General features: G+C 41.4%; 1 protein-coding gene across 1 annotated transcript in view; it reads right to left on the reverse strand.

Moving 5' to 3' along the window:
- Positions 1–302: 302 nt before the first annotated feature.
- The window catches only part of LOC126236999 (protein takeout-like), a 110,878-nt gene continuing 95,134 nt past the window's right edge, over positions 303–16,046 (reverse strand). The window contains exons 6-7 of the mRNA XM_049946724.1: positions 13,026–13,175; positions 303–671 (exon numbers count right to left, since the gene is read on the reverse strand). Of these exons, the coding sequence (XP_049802681.1) occupies positions 520–671; positions 13,026–13,175 (302 nt within the window). The 3' untranslated portion in view covers positions 303–519. The remainder of the gene's footprint in view (positions 672–13,025; positions 13,176–16,046) is intronic.

A 16,046-nucleotide genomic window follows, 5' to 3' on the forward strand; every position in this document is an offset into this window, starting at 1 on the left:
AAAGATATTTGGAGTTTGGAAAAGTGGATGATTTACCGGAAGGAGGGGTAAGGTGCTAAGCAGTAATCGATAATGGTGGGGATTGGATTAACTATTAGGTAATTGTAATGTTAGTAATAACATGTATTTTCATATAAACATATTATATTGTCTTTCATTTCATACAGATAACGGCGTACACTTTCCTGTGCAACTGACTGTAGGTTGCTACCCTGATAGCTCTCGTATTTTACGTAATATTTGTATCAGCAATATATTTTTATGGGCAAAAGAAATTAAAATTGACCTTATGAATTCACAACTGTATTTTAACAAAATAAAATTTATTTCTTTCGCTAAGTGTACATGTAAGTCACATATGTTCAAGAAGTGTAGAGACTCTCGATATAATATAAAGTTTCTTCTACTTCTCCCCGTACTTCCAATAACTCAGCTACATCAAATGTGTGAGAAGCAACGTGCACGGGCGACGTATACTACACTGACTGCAGTCAAGGGCACAGTCTGGTGGCCACACAGTTAGGCAGGGAACAGCACGTCCAGGGGGTAGACGTCGGCAACGCGATTGAAGAACTCTGTGAACACCGAGCCCATGGCCTCCTCTGGCAGGTGTTTGTACGCCTCGAAGGCGTCCTTCCAGTTCTCGTTCAGGAACTTGTTCATCGTTTCACCTGAAAACAATCAAAAACAATCAAAGTTTAACACTGAAAAATGGAGCCAAACCAAGAATGAGAGCACACACACACACACACACACACACACAGAGAGAGAGAGAGAGAGAGAGAGAGAGAGAGAGAGAGAGATTTCGTGCTGAAACTATGTGTGTATATGATTTCTACTGCAGCGATATAGAACCATCCTTGCATCTGTGCAGACGTCTAAAAGATCCTATAATCTACAACGATATTGTCCAGCGCATTTGATATTTGTCTTTTTATGCAGTGAATGCATTAGATCCGCGTCTGTGTCGTCTCAGTGTGTAATGAACTAGCGTTCTACTGATTACACTGGACGAGTAATTCAGTTTAGTTTCTCATGCTGCAGTTGAAAACAAATACGAAATACAAGGAATTGTGATTTTTTCGGGTACGGACGTAAGCAGATGCAAATACGTTACACTAATATTACTAAGAGGGTTGAAAGAGCGATCGAAGGCAGCCAGTGCAAGAAGAATTATTTCAGTTTCTAGTGGACAACCAACGAGAGCCAGAGGGAGGTGCCACAGCGGTTACAATCTTGTTTAGCAGAAGCGATGATCTAAAGTACAGCCAGGCATCCAGTTAAGGACAATTCTTGTAAGGACGATTACTTTAGAAAGGGTGCAGGCTACTCATTGCCTAATCTCTGTCCATTTAGAGATGGGTGTTAACCCATAATGTTACACGCTTTACCCTTCTCTGTGACAAACATTTCAGCGGATCAAAGGAGCAACAAACTGAGAGAACTCTAAAAGTAAGAAATGAAACGTCTGATAATACTTAGTATAAGAAGAGTTATCATTTTGGTGTGCACCAAGATACACACAAATTCAGATACGACTGGTGGGATATTCAAATGCAATCATTGAAAGTCTTGTAATAAATTCATCAGAGCCTAGCATCAGACTTTGAAAACGTGAAATAGACATTCAAATCCAATATCTCTGTTGTAAATATTCACCGGTCTGGAAACTGGTTGCAGGTAATCACCCGCCTAAGGGCATAGCGCCGTATAAATATTATTATGTTAACAGATAATAATAATTTTCTACATTTTTTCTTCTGCATGTACGTGAATATTGATTTTCTGCTATCAGCTGCGGTAAGAATATTTGTTCAGTCAGAGTTCTTCTACGTCTACAGCTGCTTCCACTGTCTGGCAATCAGTGTGACGTGTGTGGCTAGACGTACAATTACTTCTACAATACATTAACATTTGTTCAGTTCCCTACCGGGAATGCATCTGACACCTCTACACGGTCAACTTGCGAGCCGAGGTACGTGGTCGACATTCGACGTGCCCACCACCTCACCACACTCTTTTCGGAACGACTACTGAGAAGGGAACCTCCCCATCGCACCCCCCTGAGATTTAGTTATAACTTGGCACAGTGGATAGGCCTTGATAAACTGAACACAGATCAATTGAGAAAACAAGAAGAAGTTGTGTGGAACTGTGAAAAAATAAGCAAAATATACAAACTGAGTAGTCCATGGGCCACATAGGCAACATCAAGGAAAACGTGAGCTCAGTAGCGCCGTGGTCCCGTGGTAGCGTGAGCAGCTGCAGAAGGAGAGGTCCTTGGTTCAAGTTTTTCCTCGAGTGAAAAGTTCATTTTCTTTATTTTCGCAAAGTTATGATCTGTCCGTTCGTTCAATGACGTCTCTGTTCACTGTAATAAGTTTAGTGTCTGTGTTTTGCGACCGCATCGCAAAACCGTGCGATTAGTAGGCGAAAGGACGTGCCTCTCCAATGGGAACCGAAAACATTTGATCGCAAGGTCATAGGTCAACCGATTCCTCCACAGGAAAAGCACATCTGATATATTATATGCGACACTGGTGACGGCATGTGCGTCACATGACAGGAATATGTTGTCGACCCACCTACCTTGTGCACTTGGCGAATGGGTAAAAGGATTCTTCTACCTTGCCCGATTTAGGTTTTCTTGTGGATGTGATAATCACTCCCAAAAAAGTGATGAAAACATAAGAGTTTTGTCACATAAACTGAAAATAAAAAATTAAAGTTTTCACTCGATGGAAGATTTGAACCAAGGACCTTTCGCTCCGCAGCTGCTCACGTTACCACAAGACCACGGCGCTCCTGCGGTCCTAGTGTCCTTGATGTTGCCTATCTTGCCACGAACTACTCATTTTGTATATTTTGCTTATTTTTTCACAGTTCCACACAACTTCTTCCTGTTTTCTCAATTTATCTGTGTTCAGTTTTTCAAGGCCTATCCACTGTGCCAAGTTATAATTAAATCTGAGGGGGGTGCGATGGGGAGGTTCCCTTGTGAGTATCAGCTCAGCCCACCCCGGCCACTAAGCGGGAGAGGTGCTTCAATGAAGCCTAGTTTACACGACACTAGGTTGCCGGCAACTGCGCTACCGGCCACTGCGCATGCGCGCCGCGCATTTGCCCAACTCGTTGGTGAAACGAAACGTTTTCAGCGTGTTCCAACCTTCGCGATACTAGTTGCATGAGTTTGAGGTTATGTGTGTTCGTAGTGTGTGGTGAAACTGAAATATGAAGTGGGGAACGGAGAATAGTGTTCACTTTTTGGATATCTATGCTTTTCACAGGTGTTTGTGGGATTTCAGAGATGCTGAATACAAAAATAGCAACATATTGCTGCTCCTGAGACCTTCATGTGCGATCAGAACATACATGGTTTACAATATCTGACGTTCAGGGCAAAATTTTATTGAATTAGGAGCACATGTACTACTGAAATGAGAAAAATACAAGCATGTACGATTCTAGCTGTGGAAATGCTCTCGTCTACAAGACTAAAATCCGATGATTCTAGTTGGCCGACTCTTATTTAAGGAGTATTGTTGACAGAAGGGAAGGCTACACAAATCAAGAAGCTGCATTCTTTATTCAACATTCATCTATTTAAAACGACGCAGCAGTGCTCCCCATTCACAAATGTTTGAATTCTGAAATATTGTCACTGTACATATCTAACTTCAAGACAGTAGTTTGCAAACCATTCTCTTAGTAACGCGGCCTGCTTCGAATAATTACTGCTGTTAATGTTAAAAATTCTTACCGTTAATGTTAATAATCATTGGTGTTAACGAAAAACTGTCATCACAAACTAAAACTGCATCTTTTATCATGACGGGTGTTCTCTATTGTAATGCACGGATTGTGATGCGTAATTTCAGTTCTGGCGACAGTGCTTCATGCATTACGGTATCTTTTCCTTTTCGCATAATTAACTCTATTTAGAAGAAACGTGAACACTTCTGGTGACATTCTAAGATAATTAAAAGAGCTTCTTGGGTCTTCCACTACAAATTATTTCAACAAAGCTGCTGAACAACTGAGCTGAAATCATTTCTTCATCCAGTCACGAATCGAAACACGTTTCTTATTTTTTTCTTATGCCACGATGCCACGCAACAAGCTTTAACTCCGTCACAATTCGTGCGACATGCAGCTGCCAAAACTTTCATACAAGACTCCGGCACCCACAAAACGACGAAGCTGAAGTGTATGCTTGTTCCGCTGTGTCTACAGCCTTATATGAAACCATTTGCGGCGCAACCCAATGCCGTCGTGTAAACTAGGCTTACGCGCGCTATGCTTCCCACCTTTCCTTTCTTTGTTTTCTCCTTTATTGCTCCTCTTTTGTTTCCTTTCTTGACACGCCACCAGTGTTTGCGGGCCTTGAGCCGCTACGGAAGTCTACCCCTATTGCCCGCAGCCGGCACAAAAGAATAATAAAACAAAGAAATTACTAACCTGACACAGCAGCTGCCATGGGTTCTAGTAAGAATGCGTAGATCTATCGCTAAGCTCTCTAGGTCGTATAAAAAGTCATAGAGCAGGTAAAGAATGACTTCATTGACCACATAGTGATGTGTTTCGGAATTATTTCCATCCTCATATGTGTATAATAAAAATATAACACACACACTGTTATACAAAAATACATTACCTTTTAGACAGTAATAACTAAACAACATTAAACAATAGTGCAAACAAGCCATTCGTACCTACCCAAGTACAAAGGTAGCACAAGAACAAGAGCTTTACGAGATGTGGTCGTAACATGAGATGTCACATTACTAAGCGATTTCCCATGAGACCGGGATAGGAAGACAAAATTGCCACTATGTGGCAGCAGGATAAACATATTGGCGCTGTGTCATATACCTGTATACTGTGACAATAAATTGCATAAAATGACAAAACGAAAAGCGATACATCAGTGTGCTAAAATACACTTTATTCCCAAGCACACTGATGTATCACATTTTATTTTGTCATTTTATGCAATTTACTATCATAGTACTATATATAAGACACAGGGCCACTATATTTATCCTGCTGATGCATAGTGGTAATTTTGTCTTCCTATCCCGGTCTCATGGGAAATCGCTTAGTAGTCTGACATCTCATGTTACGCACACAACTAGTGCGTAACTAGGAATGGACTGTTTCCACTTTTGTTCAAAATGTTCAAATTAGTGTGAAATCTTATGGGACTTAACTGCTAAGGTCATCAGTCCCTAAGATTACACACTACTTAACCTAAGTTATCCTAAGGACAAACACACACACCCATGCCCGAGGGAGGACTCTGACCTCCGCCGGAATCAGCCGCACAGTCCATGCCTGCAGCGCCTAGACCGCTCGGCTAATCCCGCGCGGCTCCACTTTTGTTTAATGTTTAGTTATTATTGTCTAAAAAGGTTTATAATGTATTTTTATATACGAATTTGTCTGTTATATTTCTATTTTGGATTTATGAAGATGGAAATAATTTCGAAACAAGAAGCCCAAGCACGGTGGGTATGCCATAGGAGTTGCAAAATATTTCTTTTTAGTAATCCACCAAAAGTAATCAGGAATAAAAATGATAAACAAAAGATTCTCAATGCACCTGAGTCCAACACTGGAACCAGCAACTCGTGGATGGACGCCTCCGAGAAGAGACGTAAAAAAAAAACGAAGTAATTTAGTGAGTGGTTACGTTGTGTCACGGAGCAGCCAGTCAAACATGTGTGTGTGTGTAAACGGAGGGTGCAAGTTGCGGCCTAACGTCTTGTCGACAATCAGGTCACAGACATTAATGGAGGAGGGAATCTATCGTGTTTTATTTTGGTCTTTTTTCTTTCTTTTCTTTTTCAAAACAAAGATGGTATTATTCGTTGTAGGAATCCAAGGACAACAAAACAGAGTCGCGCTACTCCTTAATGCGAGAACAGTCTCTTAACCAATAAAAAAAAAGGAATTAAGACTAGAATTTAACGTCCCGTCAACAACGGGATCATCAGAGACGGAGCACAAGCTGAAATTAGGCAAGGTTGGAGAAGGAAATCAGGTCTGCTCTTTCAAAGGAACCATAGTACCATTTGCTTAAGCGATTTATAGAAATCGCGGAAAACATAAATCCTTATGGTGGAACGCGGATCTGTACTGTCGTCCTCCACAATACAAGTGAGTGTGCCAACCACTGCGCGACCTAACTCGGTTTCCTTAACCAGTGAGCTACCTCACTCGGTATTTCAGTAACCAAGTATAAACAGATTGACGTTTGTACAAAATATTAGATATTCCGCTGTGGCTGTAAGCTTATGTGAAAAATTAAAGTGTGTTTGTACATTTCGATTGGCTCGTTTAGACACTAGACGTGACAGCAAAGTCAGGTGCTTGGACAACGACATCGCTGGGTACAGGAGAGGCGCACAGTCGTTTCTTCAGACGTGTCCCGGTTTCGCGTGCAGCATCACAATAGACGTATACATCTGCAGAGCTGAGCACCTGCCACGATCATACGAGATGTCGTTGGGTACACAACGTAATCGCCTCCAGTTCGCATAGCTGGGATTTGGAAATAGAGAGTAAACATTTCTGACGCAGGACCGCACATTCCCCGCGCTATCCTGGCCTACTTCGATGCAGAACATGTTTGGTTCTTCACATGGCTAGCACGTTCCCCAGGTGTCTGACCCAGTGAAACATCTGGTCATAGACTGCAGAGACACAGACAAGCTTCTACTCGGCAGCCACTGCAAGTGACGAGATCTACCGTAGAGTTGTGGCAATGTGTAATGACGTATAAGTATTTGTCATCCAACCTTAGTTCAGCTAAAGCTTCCGTCAGGTGCGCCCTAAAAAGGGACATGTTTAGACGCTTGCACTGCGTGACTAGTCGAATTTAAAAAATAAATTTAAATTTTTGCCTTAACTCACTGAGGGTCGAATCTACACTAGCTTCAACCTGACCCTCTGCACGAAGCCAGTAGGTGAGACAGCCTGTGTCTGTCTATAGCGGGAAAATAGTCATAGGTGTTCTCACGGGCTGTAATAATAGTCAGCGCGGCTAACGGAGAGTTTAAGTCCTGATGGCTTAGACTATTGCTGCTGTCAGAGGTAGCAGCTCTGTCTAGTAAACTATGCACCCTGTACAGTGTGCACCCTGTATACTCACTCATAAATCACCTTCAAATTGAATAATTTATTCTTCTTCTCATACTGTATTCGCAAAACAAGTAAAATTTCGTTATTTGCTACCACTTATGGTGTGGCAATTTTAATGACATAATTGTTTTAACAAAATGTAATTCTTAAAAAGCATGCTGACCTTGCATAAAAGGTAATTCTTAACATATTCAAACCAGCTGTGAATCCGGAAGTAAAGAAGGTGACATGAAATTGGGTTGTAAATTTAACAGGAAAAGCACAAGAAAATTGATACGAATGAAACTATATGATTCCTGAGACTTTTCTAAGCCTCAAACACCTGTGATGTATGTGTGCAGACTGAAGGGATGAATGAAAATTTGTACCAAGGTGGAGATTCAGACCCAAGTTTCCTGCTCACAAGGGAGATGCGCTGATGACTACGCCAATAGGGCACAGTGGCTCTGCGTCACAGTGTGAACTACCTTAACACGCCTCTACTCCTCAACGCAAATTCCTATTCACAACTCACACCACCTGGTATTTTCCATAAACTCAAAAAGCGTTCCAAACGGTCTGAAACTGTATTTCAGGTAGGATTACCAGTTGTGTTCGATGCTAAGTTGCTATTCCATTACAGGTGGAGGCCTCAGCAATGCTGTTGGACTTCAGGGGGAATACCATGTGGGATGAGGCGTGAACGGGATTTTGGACTGTAGTAGTCTGTGCAGTTGTGCAAATCCGCTGTAGAATACTCACGAATGTCGTGAAATGTTCTGGGACGTTGTGGACCACTCGAAGCCTTTTTGATATTTTCTGGAATTCGACACCGGCGGGGTACCCATTAGTAGGGATATATAAAGCAAGTTCCGTCGTGGTTTCGAACGTCAGTTTCTTATCAGTGATGAAGGTAGTGCAGTGCGTAAACAAAAACAAACAGAGAAGTGTGAGTAGTCTTATACAGTGATTGAATGTAATAAAAAAAATAAAGTGTGAAAGGTGTGTACAGTGTACTTAGTGTATTTCTTAATAAAAATTTGATTTGATTTCTATTTTACAAAGTGTCCAAAAGTAAAAGATGAGGAGATCTTGCCATTTCTGAAACAAAACGGCGAAAACAAAAAGAACAGCGAAAAAATGAAACAGGCGAAGAGGGTGAAGCATGTTGAAGTTCCCAACGAACGAGAATGAGCACCGTGAGAAGCAGAGAAACCGAAGAACAACGAAATGAACGAACTGAAGAATCAAGAATTGAGAAAAAACTGTCGTTGGTGTTGTTGTTGTCTTCAGTCCTGAGACTGGTTTGATGCAGCTCTCCATGCTAATCTATCCTGCGCAAGCTTCTTCATCTCCCAGTACCTACTGCAACCTACATCCTTCTGAATCTGCTTGGCGTATTCATCTCTCGGTCTCCCTCTACGATTTTTACTCTCCACGCTGCCCTCCAATACTAAATTGGTGATCCCTTGATGCCTCAGAACATGTCCTACCAACCGATCCCTTGTTCTAGTCAAGTTGTGCCACAAAATTCTCTTCTCCCCAATCCTATTCAGTACCTCCTCATTAGTTATGTGATCTAGCCATCTAATCTTCAGCATTCTACTGTAGCACCACATTTCGAAAGCTTCTATTCTCTTCTTGTCTAAACTATTTATCGTCCATGTTTCACTTCCATACATGGCTACACTCCATACAAATACTTTCAGAAACGACTTCCTGACGCTTAAATCTATACTCGGTGTTAACAAATTTCTCTTCTTGACAGTCGCTTTCCTTGCCATTGCCAGTCTACATTTTATATCATCTCTACTTCGATCATCATCAGATATTTTGCTCCCCAAATAGCGAAACTCCTTTACTACTTTAAGTGTCACATTTCCTAATCTAATACCCTCAACATCACCCGACTTAATTCGACTACATTCCATTATCCTCGTTTTGCTTTTGTTGATGTTCATCTTATATCCTCCCTTCAAGACACCATCCATTCCGTTCAACTGCTCTTCCAAGTCCTTTGCTGTCTCTGACAGAATTACAATGTCATCGATGAACCTCAAAGTTTTTATGTCTTCTCCATGGATGTTAATACCTACTTCGAATTTTTCTTATGTTTCCTTTACTGCTTGGTCAATATAAAGTTTGAATAACATCGGGGAGAGGATACAACCCTGTCTCACTCCCTTCCCAACCACTGCTTCCCTTTCATGCCCCTCGACTCTTATAACTGCCATTTGGTTTGTATACAAATTGTAAATAGCCTTCCGCTCCCTGTGTTTCACCCCTGCCACCTTCAGAATTTGAAAGAGAATTCTCCAGTCAACATTGTCAGAAGCTTTCTCTAAGTCTACAAATGCTAGAAACGTAGGTTTGCATTTCCTTAATCTAGCTTTTAAGAGAAGTCGTAGGGTGCGTATTGCCTCACGTGTTCCAATATTTCTACGGAATCCAAACTGATCTTCCCCGAGGTCGGCTTCTACTAGTTTTTCCATTCGTCTGTAAAGAATTCGCGTTAGTATTTCGCAGCCGTGACTTATGAAACTGATAGTCCAGTAATTTTCACATCTGTCAACACCTGCTTTCTTCGGGATTGGAATTATTATATTCTTCTTGAGTCGGAGGGTATTTAGCCTGTCTCATACATCTTGCTCACCAGATCGTAGAGTTTTGTCAGGACTGGCTCTCCCAAGGCCGTCAGTAGTTCTAATGGAATGTTGTCTACTCCCGGGGCCTTGTTTCGACTTAGGTCTTTGAGTGCTCAGTCAAACTCTTCAGGCAGTATCATATCTCCCATTTCATCTTCATCTACATCCTCTTCCATTTCCATAATATTGTCGTCAAGTACATAGCCCTTGTATAGACCCTCTATATACTCCTTCCACCTTTCTGCTTTCCCTTCTTTGCTTAGAACTGGATTTCCATCTGAGCTCTTGTATTCATACAAGTGGTTCTCTTTTCTCCAAAGGTCTCTTTATTCTTCCTGTAGGCTGTATCTATCTTACCGCTAGTGAGATAAGCCTCTACATCCTTACAATTGCCTCTAGCCATCCCTGCTTAGCCATTTTGCACTTCCTATCGATCTCATTTTTGAGACGTTTGTATTCCTTTTTGCCTGCTTCATTTACTGCATTTTTATATTTTCTCTTTTTATCAGTTACATTCAATATTTCTCCTGTTACCCAAGGATTTCTAGTAGCCCTCGTCTTTCTACCTACTTGATCCTCTGCTGCCTTCAGTACTTCATCCCTCAAAGCTACCATTGTTCTGTATTTCTTTCCCCCATTCCTGTCAATAGTTCCATTATGCTCTCCCTGAAACTCTGTACAACCTCTGGTTTAGTCACTTTATCCAGGTCCCATCTCCTTAAATTACCACCTTTTTGCAGTTTCTTTAGTTATAATATACAGTTCATAACCAACAGATTGTGGTCAGAGTCCACATCTGCTCCTGGAAATGTCTTACAATTTAAAACCTGGTTCCTAAATCTCTGTCTTACCATTATATAATCTATCTGAAACCTGTCAGGTTCTCCAGGCTTCTTCCATGTATACAGCCTTCTTTTATGATTCTTGAACCAAGTGTTAGCTATGATTAAGTTGTGCTCTGTGCAAAATTCTACCAGGCGGCTTTTTCTTTCACTTCTCACCCCGAATACATATTCACCTACTACGTTTCCTTCTCTCCCTTTTCTTCTCTCGAATTCCAGTCACCCATGACTATTAAATTTTCGTCTCCCTTCACTATCTGAATAATTTCTTTTGTTTCATCATACATTGCTACAATTTCTTTGTCATCTGCAGAGCTAGTTGGCATATAAACTTGTACTACCGTAGTAGGCGTGGGCTTCGTGTCTATCTTGGCCACAATAAAGCGTTCACTATGCTGTTTGTAGTAGCTTACCCGCACTACTATTTTTTTATTCATTATTAAACCTACTCCTGCATTACCCCTATTTGACTGTGTATTTATAACCCCGTATTCACCTGACCAGAAGTCTTTTTCCTCCTGCAACCGAACTTCACTAATTCCCACTATATCTAACTTCAACCTATCCATTTCCCTTTTTAAATTTTCTAACCTACCTGCCCGATTAAGGGATCTGACATTTCACGCTCCGACACGTAGAACACCAGTTTTCTTTCTCCTGATAATGACGTCCTCTTGAGTAGTAGCCCCCGCCCGGAGATCCGAATGGGAGACTAAAATGGCTCTGAGCACTATGGGACTCAACTGCTGTGGTCATTAGTCCCCTAGAACTTAGAACTACTTAAACCTAACTAACCTAAGGGCATCACACACATCCATGCCCGAGGCAGGATTCGAACCTGCGACCGTAGCAGTCGCACGGTTCCGGACTGCGCGCCAAGAACCGCGAGACCACCGCGGTGAATGGGAGACTATTTTACCTCCGGAATATTTTACCCAAGAAGACATCATCATCATTAACCATACAGTAAATCTGCATGCCCTCGGGAAAAATTACGGTTGTAGTTTCCCCTTGCTTTCAACCGTTCCCAGTACCAGTACAGTAAGGCCGTTTTGGTTAGTGTTACAAGGCCAGATCAGTCAATCATCCAGACTGTTGCCGCTGCAGGAACCACACGTTTGTCTGGCCTCTCAACAGATACCCCTGCGTTGGGTTTGTACCTACGGTACGGCCATCTGTATCGCTCAGGCACGCAAGCCTCCCCACCAACGGCAAGGTCCATAGTTAATTTGGGGGGGGGGGGGGGGGGGAATAGTACAGTGAGTGAATAAAAACAAACAGTGAAGTGTGAGTAGTCAAAGTAATACAGTGACTGAATATAAATCGAAAAAAAGTGTGAGAAGTGTATAAAGTGAATCTAGTGTATTTGTTGATAAAAAAGTGTGAGTAGTTAAACTTGCCGAAAAAACTGTTATAAACGAACTCATTGACCAAATTTATCCATACATTGTTCGCAACTACACCAATCCGGACTGATTATCTGAAAGAGGAATTTTGGCAACTAAAAATAATATTCTCGACGATATCATCTTCAATATTTAAAAAAAAATGGTGGTGAAGAGAGAATATACAGATCGATCGACACGATGGTAATCGTTGAAGAAAGCGTGAACTTCCCTACAGAATTTCTACACTCTTTGCAAGTACCAGGAATGCCATTACACAACTTCCGATTTAGAACTGGATCTCCGATCACACTACTCGTAAATCTCAACTCACCTAAAACTATGTAATGGAACAAGTATGAACCTCAAACAGCTATCGCATACCATCTTCGAAGCCGAACTTATGACTGAAAAGTACAAAGGACACACACGGTTTATCCGCAGAATACCACTGATCTCTACTGAACGGCTATTCCAATTTGAAAGACTGCAATTTCCAATCGAATTAGCGTACAGTTTTACAATTAACAAAGCGCAAGGACAAACTTTAAAATACTGCGGCATCAATCTCAAAGACTCCTACTTCTCTCACGATCAGCTATACGTAGCTTACTCTTGAGTAGGAAATTCGAAGAATTTGTACATATATACCCCGGAAAACAAAATGAAAAATGTTGTTTACAAACAGTTATTGTAAACAGTTATGTTTTCAATAAAAATTTTCAAGTCCTATACTTTAACAAGTATTGTAAACAGAATATGTTTTCAATTTAAAAAATTCCGCTTGTACTTAAAAGTTTATTCTTTTCTTCCGACTACCACACAATCTCTTATCAGTTCCCTGAGCAAAGCCGGTACGCCAGCTAGTGTTCAACAGAACAGAAATGTAGCGTGTTCCGTGCCTGCGTGCCGACTAGTCTATACCACAGTCTCTCCTCTTTTCGTCCGTGTTGTGAAAGAAGTATTTGCCTACCGCCGCCTAAAGAAAGGCATTCCCTGTGCACATGCTGGTAACATTCACACGCACATACCGAGCTTCTCGTCTCCGTTGAAGAGGTTGTCGAAGTGCACCGTCCCGCTCTCCGCCCGGATGATCCACTTGAATGCGTCGGCGTGCAGGTGCTCCTTGCCGTCTCGTTGTACGCGGCTTAGCGGCACGTCAGCAATTGTGCGCACGTCGTCTGTAAAGCACAGTAGTCACAAGTTAACAACAGACGCAGCTATATCAGAAATCTGTCTCCACACTAGCCTGTTACTTGCTTCATAATTATCCAAAGTACTGTGTGCTCAGATCACAAACGTTTATTATGGGTTCGTTGTAAGTAGCTTAAACTTTTTTTCCTTAGTTTGCAATAGTCGTTAGTAGTCTCCCCCAGAAACAATTCTACAATATGACAAATCTTCGAATAGTAAGTGACGCCCAGTAGTAGGGCACTGAATAGCAGGGTATCAACGATTCAAAGTTCGACGAACCAACGGATCGGAAGAAATGGCTTCCCTAAACTGAAGAAAATATTTTATCGGGATAGGAACCGATCATGGATCGTACTGAAGTATGACTTTTGTGATCGATCCACCGATATTGTCATCAAAATTGTTTTCATTTCGATGTGAACATGTCTCTCATCTAGTGTATTAACAGAGTATACGGTTTGTCAGAATGTCTACACGTTGTAATGAGCAACTGCATCAGAGACGCCTACTTAGCAGAGCCGGGCATCCCTGATGACGGTGGTGACACGTTATGGTACAGACACCGCCAGACACAGAAACAGTTGGGGAACTGTTTATTTATATATTTGCGGCCATTTATTATTGGCACATTTGCTCTGCCACTTCGTGACTAAGGCATGTCACCGTTTTCACAATATTTAAATGTACATGTACTTTAAATGAATCTAATTTGATTTCTTAGTGCTTCAACAAAGTTACGGTTTTATGCAATTGTAAATTTAAAAAGGAATTAGGAAAAGTAAATGCTTACAATAAACATTTTTATATATTAAGAATACAGGGAAAAGTTTAGATTTGTAGATTGCCAAAGACGAAGCTGTTCAGCAGGAAATGCGTGATGAAGATATTGTGCCTCTCGTTCCTGAGCAGTCACCGCCCGAGCTACCACAATTACTCGCTGTGTTCTATACGACTGTTTTCGTTTGCGTCTCATAAACAGCCTCATGGCCATGGATTTTTTTTTCAGGCCACAGTAACTTGACTTCAGAGTGGTAGCATGTCCTCTTGCATTGCTGAAAGTGCAAGAGCCCGTAATGGCCATAAGAAAAAGAAAATGAATGCACATTACCAATTAGTAAGTTCCTGTAGTGGTCGTAGATAAAAAGCCCGATCGCAGACATAACAAACCACGCAAACACCCCCTAACTAGCAATATCCAAAGCTTTTCGGTTCCCTTGCTTACAGTCGTTCTTATCTCGAAACAAAGTTACGCGCCCGGATTGTTTAGTGTGGCTGAGCACCATCGCAGCGTTTTTAGCTTTCTCGCTGATTCCGCAAGAGCAGTCTGGGTCATGCTGAATCCCTGTGAAGGTCTTGTGGATGGATTGCCGAGGTTTACAAAGATCGTGTCCTCGCTGTTAAATGAAAGTGCGATAATGTGGCTTCAATATTGTAAATTGGTGTTATTTCTTTCTAAAACTTGCATTGTAATCATAGCAAGTGCACAGAAAGGGACTGGTTATACAGGCAATATTTGTGCATGATTTTATATTGCCGCGCCCACAATAGACGACCTCTTCCACATTTTCGCAGTACGAGCTCACCGTTTCTGAGTCTAGTCACGCAGAATCGGTCAGTAAATACACTGGGTATGGAAGTGCTAAGAAATGAAGAGGGTATGGATGCTGGTCATAACGAGCAGATCAGTAAATAGTTTAGTTGAACAGGAATAGACATCTCTGAAAAGAGCGATCACAAAAGTTGCAAAGAGAAACGTAGGACAAAGAAGTTAACTGCGCAGAAACCAAGTGTAACAGGAGAAATACTTCAAATGATCGACGAAAGAAGGAAGTGCAAAAATGTTCAGGGAAGTTCAGAGATGCAGACATACAAGTCACTTAGTAATGAAATAAATAGGAAGTGCAGACGCTAAGGTGAAATAGCTGCACGATAAATGTGAAGACATCGAAAAGAAATGTTTGTCGAAAGGGTGACTCAGCATACAGGAAAGTCAAAACAACCTTCGGTGAACTTAAAAGCAAGGAGGAGAACATTAAGAGTGCAACTGGAAATCCACTGTTAAATACAGAGGGGAGAGAGTACAGCTGCAAAGAGTACACCAAAGGCCTCTATGGGGTCGTGGATTTGCCTGATAACGAGATGGACAATACGTTCAACAATGTAGAATGGTCGAAGGTGTTAGAAAGTCTAAGTAAAATAGGGTAAGGTGTGGGTAAAGATGGGTAAAATGCAATATGTACAAGAAACAAGCGGGAACGTTAAGACTGGAAGAACAAGAACAGGGTACCCGTATTAAAAAGGGTATAAACCAGGGATGTAGTCTGTCACCCCTACTGTTCAATCTATATATCGAAAAATAATGTCTGAAATAAAAGAAAGGTTAAACAGCCTGATTAAAATTCAGAGTGAATTCACGATGAAATTGGTATCCTCAGCGAAAGTGAAGAAGAATTACAGGAACTGTTCACTGGTACGAACTGTCTGATGAGTACGGAATATGGATTCAGAGTAAATCAAAGAAAGACGAAAGTAATGAGATTTAGCAGAAATGAGAACAGCGAGAAACTTAACAACCGAACTGATGATCACGAAGTAGATGAAGTTAAGGAATTCTGCTACCTAGGCAGCAAAATAACGAGTGATGGACGGTGCAAGGAGGACATCAAAAGCAGACAAAAAGGGCATTCCCGGCCAAGAGAAGTCTACTAGTATTAAACATAGCCGTTCATTTAATGAAGAAATTTCTGAGAAGGTACGTTTGGAGCACAGCGCTGTTTGCATGTGAAACATGTACTGCTGGAAAACCGGAACAGAAAAGACTCGAACATTAGAGATACCGTGCTAGAGAAGTAGAAGAT

This window comes from Schistocerca nitens, chromosome 2, assembly GCF_023898315.1.
Source record: "Schistocerca nitens isolate TAMUIC-IGC-003100 chromosome 2, iqSchNite1.1, whole genome shotgun sequence".
In the NCBI taxonomy this organism is placed as follows: domain Eukaryota; kingdom Metazoa; phylum Arthropoda; class Insecta; order Orthoptera; family Acrididae; genus Schistocerca; species Schistocerca nitens.